The sequence below is a fragment of the Solea solea genome, chromosome 6, assembly GCF_958295425.1.
Source record: "Solea solea chromosome 6, fSolSol10.1, whole genome shotgun sequence".
Classification (NCBI taxonomy): Eukaryota; Metazoa; Chordata; class Actinopteri; order Pleuronectiformes; family Soleidae; genus Solea; species Solea solea.
Window position 1 is genome coordinate 518,760 of NC_081139.1, and position 12,011 is coordinate 530,770.

General features: G+C 39.5%; 1 protein-coding gene across 4 annotated transcripts in view; it reads right to left on the minus strand.

The window, feature by feature from the left end:
* LOC131460384 (ataxin-7) overlaps window positions 1-12,011 on the minus strand; it is a 55,474-nt gene that overhangs the window by 29,063 nt on the left and 14,400 nt on the right. For all 4 annotated transcript variants that reach the window (XM_058630820.1, XM_058630819.1, XM_058630821.1 and 1 more), the window contains exon 5: window positions 6,479-6,583. In XM_058630820.1, the coding sequence (XP_058486803.1) occupies window positions 6,479-6,583 (105 nt within the window). The remainder of the gene's footprint in view (window positions 1-6,478; window positions 6,584-12,011) is intronic.

A 12,011-nucleotide genomic window follows, 5' to 3' on the forward strand; every position in this document is an offset into this window, starting at 1 on the left:
TAAACAAGAAAAAAACTATTCAACTTCATAAAATAATTAGAAGACATTTGTAGTGGGGTTTAAATCAAGCAAAATTTAAATCAAATTAATTTGGAATTAGATTTGTGCCAAAAGAAACAAACAAAATAGGAGAACATAAAACTAATTTCAAAAATAAAACTTATAACTTACAATCAAATAATTTGTCAAATAGTGTAAATTATTAACATTATTTTGTTTACGGTTCCCTCTTTTGCGCTCTCTCTCGTTTGCGCTCCCTGATTTTTTGTTTGCAGTTTTGGCACAAACCTCTCGGGTGGGCGGGGTTTTTCAGCAGAGCGTCCCCATTGGCTAATTAGTTTTTGACTGACACGGCTCAGTAGGGTCAGTGTCCCGGAAGTTACGTTAATCCAAATTGTAAGGAAATTGCAAAACAGGCTACTGCAATTTTCAAATCTCAGGAGGTACAATATTTGTTTAAATTGTATAAAATATATAATAAATATAAATATTGTCCTGACCTATACACAAACATCTGCACAAATATCACACAGTAATCACTTTAAATATGCTATTCAATTGAAAAATGAGAATAGTTAGGTAGTAATGACCATTCTCTCTGATGTCGCAAATCGTATCACAATTGCAATTTCAGTCAAAATGATCGCAAATTAAAATCGTTCAGGCCTGGAGAGAAACCTGCTCTGGTCTCGGACAGTCCATGATGCAGATTTTTCCTCCTCGTCCTGGTATTTTATTAGTTTTTTCACACTGCGTTGATGTACATGGGATTATTCGCATTTTTGTCCCTTCTGGTGTGCAAAGACCTTTAGAAGGAGTCGTGCTTTCACGTCAGAGTCTCCAAAAGTCTCTCAGAAAACCAGAAAAAGTCTCTTGATTTGTCGCAAGTTGCTTTTTTTGAAAAAGAGTTCTGAATACTCGACACAGTCGCTGAGTTGGCAACATGGAAACAGCTGCAAAAATGTGCTCCACAAATCAATCAGCGTTCTTCAACACGGAGCCTGAAAAGTCCCTTGTTGTGAGCAGGTGCTTCTTTCAGGGAAAGTTTTGCCCCAGGTAATTTTGATGGAAACGCACCAAGGTTTTTCAAAAATCCCGGATAAACGATTTCCCGTGGTGAAAAAGAGGCTCTGGAGAAGAGACGTCCACATGCTTTGGTCCCACCGTAGACTTATCCTGACACATACATACTGGTTTATACGTTTTAGTAGGGACCAAAGCATGTGAAGGTTCCTGTTTGTACAGAATATTAACGTAAATGCTCTGGTATCAAACATACTGGTTTAACATATACATACTGGTTTATCTACAGCCTTGCTCTCTGTCTCCCTCTTTCTCTGTCAGTGGTACTGCAGCAGCCTCACAGCAGGAGTCTACACTTCTTTCTGTTTTTATTTTTAAACACATGTAGTGGGGACAGTGAATCCTAAAGTCATCTATGGATGATGTTTATTTGAAGACATTTAAATTTGAGTGGGGGTTAGGGTCATTTTGTGCCCCCCCCCCCCGCAGTACCTGAAGACCTCTGCTTTACGCCACTGTTTTCTAACGTGTGAAAAAGGGAAATCTCTGACTTTGCTTCCTCCCCCTCCTCCTCCTCTTCCTCCTCCTCCTCCTCCCTGTGGCCTGAGCAGGTCACCGTCAGCGGCTCAGCCCACAGACAAACTCACACCAGGAAAGCTCAGCGAGGCAAGCAAATACAAGACACAGTGGGAGAGGAATCGAGGAGTAAGACAACAGAGACGAGAGGAGCAGGAGGAGGAGTCCTGATATTCTCTGTGAAGTGGTTGTCACGGTGCTGAGGGGAATCCCTGACTCTGAGAGAGAGACACCAACGTGCAGGAGCGACGCCGGTCTTACTACTGTCTCCACAGGCACCAGACACAAGACCTGGCACAGTCTAAGCTTCTGTAGTCTATTTATATCACGCCGTAACATTTCTTTCTTATTCTTTACCGCTCAACAGTGGCCTGTTTCAAAAACGAGGCTTTGTTCAGTCAAGGCAACACTGCCTGAGCGGAGCAGCCTGTGGAAATCAGGCTTTGTTAAGACGAGTTCAGAAATTAATCTATAAAAACACGAGGGCGTTTCCCTCGACTATTTCCACGATTGATCGAGTAATCGTTCGTTTGGTCCATAAAATGTCAGACCATGTTCTTAAATGTCTTGTTTTTGTCCACAAACCAAAATGGTTCAGTTTTAATGATTTCTTTGTTATCTGGAGCAAAGAAACAAAGAAAATATTCACATTTAATGAATCAATTAATAAAATATTGTAACCAATAAAATACGGATGGGACGCAAGAATCTGACTTGTTTTTAAAAAGATTTTCAAATGTGAGACACAGGACCACGCAGTGTAGTTTAATCAAATGATTTCAGCTGTCAAACAGGAAAAGTTGAGTGACAACAGCCAAGTTCAAGCGAATGTTGTGTGTGTGCAGGACACGCCGTCTTCTGAGTCTCTACACTGGCTGCAACCACTATAACGACTACAGGCAACTTTGTATCTGTGAAGAAACAGCAGCTCGTGACGTTTACAGCAAAGTAACAGAAGGGCTGCAACAACAAATCACTTATTAATCGGTTACTAAATAAATCTTCAACTAATTGTATCATTCATTCATCAGTTTTGATGTTTTTTTACAATTAAAACAAGTTTCCAGATGTTTTCAGCGTCTAAACGGTGAATGTCTTCTGGTTCTTTTGCTTCATATAACAAAAACGTGAATCATTTGTGGACAAAATAAGACTTGAATAACATTTTCTGACACACAAACCCGAGTACCTACTGATACCAGTATCACAAACCCGAGTACCTGCTGATACCAGTATCACAAACCCGAGTACCTGCTGATACCAGTATCACAAAGCCGAGTACCTACTGATACCAGTATCACAAAGGCGAGTACCTGCTGATACCAGTATCACAAAGCCGAGTACCTACTGATACCAGTATCACAAAGGCGAGTACCTGCTGATACCAGTATCACAAACCCGAGTACCTGCTGATACCAGTATCACAAAGCCGAGTACCTACTGATACCAGTATCACAAACCCGAGTACCTGCTGATACCAGTATCACAAACCCGAGTACCTACTGATACCAGTATCACAAACCCGAGTACCTTCTGATACCAGTATCACAAAGCCAAGTACCTGCTGATACCAGTATCACAAACCCGAGTACCTGCTGATACCAGTATCACAAAGCCGAGTACCTGCTGATACCAGTATCACAAACCCGAGTACCTGCTGATACCAGTATCACAAAGCCGAGTACCTACTGATTCATTTTAGAGCTTTCTAAACGATGACCCTGCCCACAACATGACTCAGCTGAAATGCTGCTACTGGTTCTTATTTTCGAGTGTTTTTCTAAAAGCTAAACACAGACACGTGCGGGGGATTATAAGACTTTAGTAGAGTTATGTTCTCTTTAGTTATTTATGGCTTAAACAGTGGGAACATATGAGCAAACGACTGGGACGTTGCGTATCAACACGTTACAGAACGAGAGGAGACGAACGGCTATAAAACCTTGGCTTGAAATTGCTGTCACATGACTTTTCACTCTGGGTTCTGACGCAGCATTGATTAAATTGAGTCAACTCAATTACAGCGGGGGGGGGGGGCGAAATTAAAAACGGTGCAAAAATTTGAAATGTAAATTGTGTCATGTTAAAGATACATTAGTGAACAATGCAATGGACTAAGTGATTTAGCCCAGAGGTGCTAAATATCAACACTGGACGACATAAATGAGCGGTAAATAATTCATGAATGATTTTCCATTGAACTCAGCAGTGCAGTGATTTCCTCTGCTGTATTCCAGCAGAACAGCACGTAGCGGCCTGTAGTCACACGTGTCTTAGCCAATAATCTGCTGTACTCAATAAGTTTTACTAGACATAAAAGCTGGAAGGGACGGAGCAAAGATACAAATGAGGGGCTGAGGCCCTTCATAACCCATTCATAACCTGACTCTGTGTTTTCAAAACTCCACATTTAATTTGTTTATTTCTTTTACAGGCGAGGTAACCTGATGATGGTAGTACTAATAATAATAAGTGTTGTTCGTACTATTAATTAGTGCAATTATTAGGGTCTGAGCACCGAGGTCTCATTACAAAGGTAAAAGGCAGGTGTATGATAATGAAAAAACAAAAACAACAAAGTGGATTCTGTTGTAGATAATTGATGGTCCAGACTCCAGTCAGGCTTGTGAGTCTGCACTGAGCTGTGTTGACTCAGCACTGAGGCTGTGCAGTCGCTCTGTCAACCATGTGCTGCTGTTACAGCGCCATCTTATGGCTGACGTTAGACAAATGTAACAGAGACAAAACATAAAGAGAAAAGTGAGAAAAGGTTGAGTGACAACAGCCAAGTTCAAGCGTGGGACACGCTGTCTTCTGAGTCTCTACAGTACTATCTTCTCCTGGTGTAAAGTAGGCTCATCAATTAATCAAATGGATTATTTATTAATAAATGAATCGTCATTTAAAGTTCTTGGAGGGGAACTCTATATATTTCATATGGACATGGACTTTATATATATAATATAAACAACACATTAATAAAGAACTGCAGCCCTAATAAGCTATAATGTATAAAATGACCTTTCAGTACAATTAGGGCAGTACCTACTACATCCTATTTGATTAATTGGTCAATTCTTACTTGTTTGATGTTCATCAGCTTTTACCAAACCGGGATATGACGATGTTCTCAAACACTTATCTGGTTTTATCATTTCTTTGTCATATAGAGCAAGTAAAGCAGAAAACACTCAAACGGACTCAAACATTGACGATCAAAACAACATTCACTTTCTTTCACCAAAGAAAACTTGCCTCGTGAAACATTAGCACGAAAAATGGCACGTGTGAAAAGTCCTGGCCTTCATTCCAGTTATACAGTCATTCAAATCAGACTATTTTACAGCTGTTTTCAAAGCAAAGCCCCCCGTGTAAAACACACACACACACACACACACACCAGCAGCAGCAGCAGAAAGTCACACAGCGGACACGCCCCCTGTGTTAACAACACAGCTGCACGAGACGTGACAGATTAGACGTGCTGCACACACACACACACACACACACACACACACACACACACACACTCTCGTCAGTCAATCACCACATTAACAGATCTATGATCTACTTAGTTCACCTCTTCAGAAACCTGATCTGAGCTGTAACTGTGAAAACAGTACATTACTGAGACACTGAGACACAGAGACACAGAGACAGAGAGAGAGACACAGAGACAGAGAGAGAGACATGTATCAAATATTAACAAGGGAATTGTTAACACACACAAGTGAGACGACAAGTCTAAATAAATAAATAAATAAATCAGAGTCTGTCGCAGGTTCTCTCAGGTTACAGAGAAGTGGAGAAGGGAGGAAAAAAAGAAAAGTGGTGTGAAAATCACAAGTAATAATAACTCAGTGTGTGTGTGTGTGTGTGTGTGTGTGTGTTAATGCCTGAAGTATTCTACATTAGAGCTGAAACAATTACTCCATTACTAAATTAATCGTCAACTATTTTCTAGAAAATGATCGACAGATTAATCCATTATGAAAATAATCATTAGTTGTATTCTTCATAAAAGTGACATAAAATACTGATATTATTAAACCGTAGTCTGTATCCTTTCTGCATGACGCACAAATGATTAACCAGTGGTCCACAAAAATCCCAGTTCAATCCCAGGTGTAACTGGGTTTTTGACAACTGGGAGTGTTTTTAAATTAGCATTCACTCCCAGGTCTCAAAATCACACTTAATATCAAGTTCTGAGTTACTTCTGTATGTTTATTAACACTGTAGATTCATTTTGTATTTATATTGTGAACTATTTATATCGTTCCATATCAAAAGACTTTTATTTTGAAATGATGTGAAATGTCATCATAAATATTGTTATTTCGATATATATATATATGTGTATATATATATATATACACACATATATATATATATATATACACATACATATATATATATACACATACATATATATATATATATACATATATATACATATATATATATATATATGTATATATATATATGACTTCGGATTTTATATCGGACCGATACTGAGTATCGTGTCGGCTCAGAGACCAGAACATATTAACAATTAAGAAGTTTTCTGATCATAAAAAGACGATTCATTGATTAAAAGACCTACACATTGTCACTGAGCTCCATCGTGTTATTGTTTTCCCTTCTTTCTCCTCCTTCCATTTTGTTTCTGGCGGGTTTTGCGATGTCAAATTTCACACAGGGGTGAAAAAGACACCGCAGACCAGAACAACCGCTGGAAACAGGAATAGTGTTGACAGACTTTATTTTTAGCAGCTTCAGCCCAGGAGTTTCAAAAATACCCCGGCTAATTTTAGTGTGAGACTAGAGAGCGACGCTTTTTATAGAGCATGTGTGCAAACGTGAAAAGGTTGCTTACCGTAGTGTGCTTGGAAGGCTTGGGGTTTGACAACTTGACCACAGTGGTTGCACATCACCAGGTAGAAGTCGTCCTGCGCGGGACACTGGCCAAATATGGGCATGTCTGTGTACACACACACACACACACACACACACGGGGGGGGGGGAGAGGCAGACGGGACACCAGTCAAGTCAAGGAGAGGCAAATTAAAGTGACCCACTATCGCCCCGTGGCCCAGTGGGCCGTCGTAGCACACACTGCAACATCCATCACGACTTGTCATAACAACATTACAGCTCAGCAGAGGGCAGTTCCACAGAGCTGGCATTATAATTTGTTTTCATAAGTCTGAAATGTCACCCATCATAGTGTTTTACAACGTTATATAGAGCAATATTTTATATTTTCCTGTTCTGGTCACTTCCACAGCAGCGTTAATAACATATGTAAATATGTTACATTACATTACACGTCATTTAGCAGACGCTTTTATCCAAAGCGACTTACAGTAAGTGCATTTCAACATTTGGGTACAAACAAGAGCTAGAAGTAAGTAAGAGCTTCAACTAAGTCACATGTAAAAGACTTTTATATTGCTCACGTTATATTATAGTGTAGTAACTTAGTATCTGCTCCCAATTTCCCCAGCGTGGGATCAATGAAGTCAAATCAAATCAAATCTAATTTAATTTAATTTAATTTAATTTAATTTAATTTAATTTAATTTAATTTAATTTAATCTCTCTATGGTGACATAAGATAAGATTTGAAGATTGGCGGATATCGTCATAGTGTGATAAAGTATCTGTGACGACTTTCCCTTCGTTTTGAAGGTCGTTTCATTGATAATCATCACATTTATATTGAACAACTTGATGAAATACACACAAAAATATTATAAATGAAGTATTATATATACAAATATTGATAAGAAAAATACATGGAATCAACAAAATGATATCACTTAAGAAAGTTGATTTGAATTAAAGCCTAATTATTTGTGTTCTATCACAATTTGACCATATTGAAACGTGTAAATATCCTTCATTTAACATTAAATAGCCAAAGAAATGACGCGGGTATTATCTGAAATGAAAGTGTATTTTAAGATCACGTAATACAGATCATAAACAAACAGTAGATTATATTTTATTTTAGAGTGTATTTGCAGTGTATCGTCACTCTCACTCTTTGAGAAACAACCTGTGTGTATATATATATATATATATATATATATATATATATATAAGATATATCTGAATATAGCGTAAAAAGACCCAGATATCATTTACAAGCCATATCGCCATGTCTTACTAATATTGTGATAAGATTTGTTCCCTTATCTACAGATAAAACATAAAATAATGTGCATAAAGTGAGGCATACTAATGTATGTGCACAGCTGTATTTGTGTGTGGGCCAGTTGAGGTTCTTTTATAAAGTGTGGTTGTGTTGTGTGTGGCACTGACACAACTGTCAGCACTGACGACGCCAACAAACACACTGAGACACAGACGCTCGCTCTTGACTAAATGTGCGTCTGCCAACGGGGACACAAGGAAAAACAGATGGTGGCCACTTAACTAATGAAATATATGCCAGCTTACATCTAAGATATTTTTAGGAATATGTGTCTGTAGCTTTATCTCGTTTCTCATTAACTGCTCACTCTCACTCTCACACGACAAAGTCCTCAGAGAAAATCATTGTTTTAACTTCCCCACAAAACACAGGAGCTGCTGCTCGACCGCTGCCTACTGGCCGAGGATGTTTGTGTCACTGACTTTTCCATTCTACAGTTCCATGTGGGCGGAGTCATCATAGCACGGCTGCGTTTAAACTGTCGCGACACAAACACACAAACTAGTGACAGTTGTTTTCGGTGTAACTGAATCATTAGAATCAACGGTAAATAGTATTTCGTGGCCACAATTCTTTACCATGTCATGTCCGGGGCTCCGTAAGAATCAGTTAAAGATTTGTTTATAGAATCGTTCAGTACTTCCTGCATGACCGGAGCACAGACTCTGTCCGACACAGTCACTGAACTGAAATACCACTGAACGGGTCGGGATTGGGCTCAAGATCGCTAAATAAACCTGACTCCTCTGTTAAATACTGACATTTTAGACATTTCTTTTGCTAAATGATGCAGATAAACACATGTTTTTAGGATTTTTAAGGCTTTTTAACTCATTTACAGTCTGGCATTGTTAGGTTTAGAGCTGCAACTAACGATTATTATCATAATCGATTAATCGCTCGATTATTTTAACAAACCAAAATGATTCACTTTTAATTATTTCTTTGTTGTATGGAGCAAAGAAACGAAGAAAATATTCACATTTAAGAAGCTGAAACAATCAGAAATCTTGTTTTAATCATGAATAAAAGCTTCAAATCCATTAATCGATTATCAAAATAGTTGTCGATTAATCGAGTAATTGTTTCAGCTCTAGTTAGGTTTGATTCTTGTGTCGGACGTCGCGCTCGCGACTCTTCCAGTGACGACACTCTCTGACCAATAAGTGGCCCAACAGTCTGTTGACGTCGCGGCTCAGCTCGCTTGGAACCACCTGGTACCTGGTGCTATTACCTGGTACCAGGTAATAGCACCAGGTACCAGGTAATAGCACCAGGTACCAGGTAATAGCACCAGGTACCAGGTAATAGCACCTGGTACCAGGTAATAGCACCAGGTACCAGGTAATAGCACCAGGTACCAGGTAATAACACCAGGTACCAGGTAATAGCACCAGGTACCAGGTAATAGCACCTGGTACCAGGTAATAGCACCAGGTACCAGGTAATAGCACCAGGTACCAGGTAATAGCACCAGGTACCAGGTAATAGCACCAGGTACCAGGTGGTTCACTGATGGAAAAGCAAAACAAAACAAAACAGTTGAGCCGTGCTAGAACTGTGTAGAAGAAAAGTGCTGATTAAAAACCAAATGGAAGGATTCAAACACCGAAGTCTCAAAATAAGACGCTTGAACTGAGTGATGGAGGCAGCAGTGGATCAATAAATAGCGCAACGGCTCTTCCTTGTGGATAAAGAGTAGAGCTGAAACGATTAATGGATTATTAATCGATTACTTAATTAATCGACAACTATTTTGATTATCGATGAATCGGTTTGAGAATTTTTTCATGAATAAAACGATTGTTTAAGCTTCTTAAATGTGAATATTTTCTTCATGTCTTTGCTCTGAATCATTTTGGTTTGTGGACAAAACAAGACATTTGAGAACATCATCATCATCATCATCATCATCATCAACACCGATCAACATTTTTTAAGGTTTCTGATATTTTATGGACCAAACGATTAATCGAGAAAATAATCGACAGATTAATCGATTATGAAAATAACCGTTAGCTGCAGCTCTAATAAAGCTCTAGAGGAAGCTGTATTTTATTTAATAAGATGAATGAAAATAGCTCCAGCAGCAGAAGGGACGTTCAGCTCTGGTCAGAGCAGACAACAGCACAGTCACGGCCTCTTTGCTTGCTTTTTTTTCCCCCTACATAAAAACAGGTTTGAAGCCTGCAGCACAAGAGTCTGAACCTGCAAACACAGATCAGTCCTAAGTACTCGGTTCCCAAACAACAACAGAAAACAAGCCCTGGTGATAAGAAGCCAGTAATCCAAAGGTCACCTGCTGCTGCTGCTGCTGCTGCTGCTGCTGCTGCTACTGCTACTAAAGAACAAATGTCTCCCGCAGACACAAAACAGCAGCAGCACTTACAGAATGTACACATCAAAGAGTGAGGCCAGTGTGTGACTGCAGACACGTACAGGAGGAGCTATGACACAGGTATTAAGTGTAGCGTGGAAGACGACCACACAGTCTTTTACTATTAGACAACATCATTGATAGGAATAAAGGAATAATCCTTTAAATGTTCCCCTCTGTCTGAGCCCAGTGCCTCATGGCGACGAATAAAAACTGAAATTAGGAAATTTTAACGAATACTCTACGCAGGAAAAGGTTAAATATCACTGATATTCAAACCTTTCACATACTTTTCACAGACTTTATCCACTTTGCTTTTGGTTTTCTATGAATAAAAATGTTAATGTTAATTCAGGCTGGGATTATTTTTCATAATCTGTCATCATTTTCCCTGAAACCCTGAAACATTTAAGAAGCTGTACTTATTTGGTCCGTAAAATGTCAATAAGTGGTCTTGGTTTTGTCCACAAAGCAAAAATGATTCAGTTTTAATGAAAAAGAAAGAAGAAAATATTCACATTAAAGAAGCCGCAAAAATTAGGGAACTTGTTTTAATTCTTGAAAAAAAAACACTTAAATAGATGATCAGAATAGTTCATAATCCATTCCTTGAATAATCATTGCAGTCCTACACAAAACAGGAGCATATAAATACACCAAAAACAGTGTCAGTGGAGTATTTAATCATGGATTTTTAACTACACTTTTTAAATTAAGATGTAAGTAAATAATCACTTTTGAATCGTAATCAAATCGTGAGGTACATAAATATTCTCACCCCTAATTTCACTTTGTAAATCATAAGTTAAAGACTCAGCGAGAGCGAGCGCAGCGATCACTGGAACATAAGTGCAGATACAAGTGGAGTTTCTTTTTTCTTTTCTTTCAGACGAACATTAAAGACCATAACGTGATCTGAACTGTTGCTGCCGTGCAACAGTTCAGTATCACATCAGAAGCTCCTCAACAGAATGTGATCAAAATTTACCCCGGTGCACAGAAACCACAGACCAGCTAATTAAGAGAGAGCCTGGGTGTTTCGTTGAGACAAGTGGACGAGACGAGAGGAGACGAGAGGAGACGAGAGGAGACGAGAGGAGACGAGATGAGACGAGAGGAGACGAGTACTGAGCTTGGGCCTTCAAGGGTTCTCCAAAACATCTCTGGCTCAATCTGAAAGGGACGAGGGCCATTAAGCGAAGGCGTACCTGGCAGGTTTCCTCTCTCGTGGTCAGTGTGTGGAAGGACTGAGGCTTTTTGTAAAATGTGCATCAACTGTCTGAAGTCACGCTGCTAAGTGCCTCCTTCAACGGCAGCCGAGTGAGAAGGTCTATTTTTCTCTCCGCCGCCGCCGCAGAGAACAGGAGAACGTCTTCACTTAATGGACAAAGGCAAATGTAAATGATATAGCACTCGAGTCGGCCTGTGTGTGGACGATGTCCGTCTGTCTGTCTGTCTGTCTGTCTGTCTGTGTGCTGTGTGCTGTGCAGAGAAAACAAGTGGTGGTGGGGGAGATGTGGCACGGACGCCAATGTTCACTGGTTGCCAGTCGCAGAAGCGGAAGCCTTAATGGCTTATGGTTGGAAAGCAGCCTGAAAATACTGGGCAACTTCTGTGCAACGCGTCTGTTTTCATCTCATTCTTTCCTGTGAAAACTCTGGGGAAAATATTCAGATACTCCGTATCAGAGAAAGAGACACTAAAAGAAGACGATACAAAATCCACAATGTGGCGTGAACACTTCACAAGCAACAAGAACAAAGAAACGTCATGTGACCAGGACGGGAGTGAGTGACTGAAAATTTGGTGTTA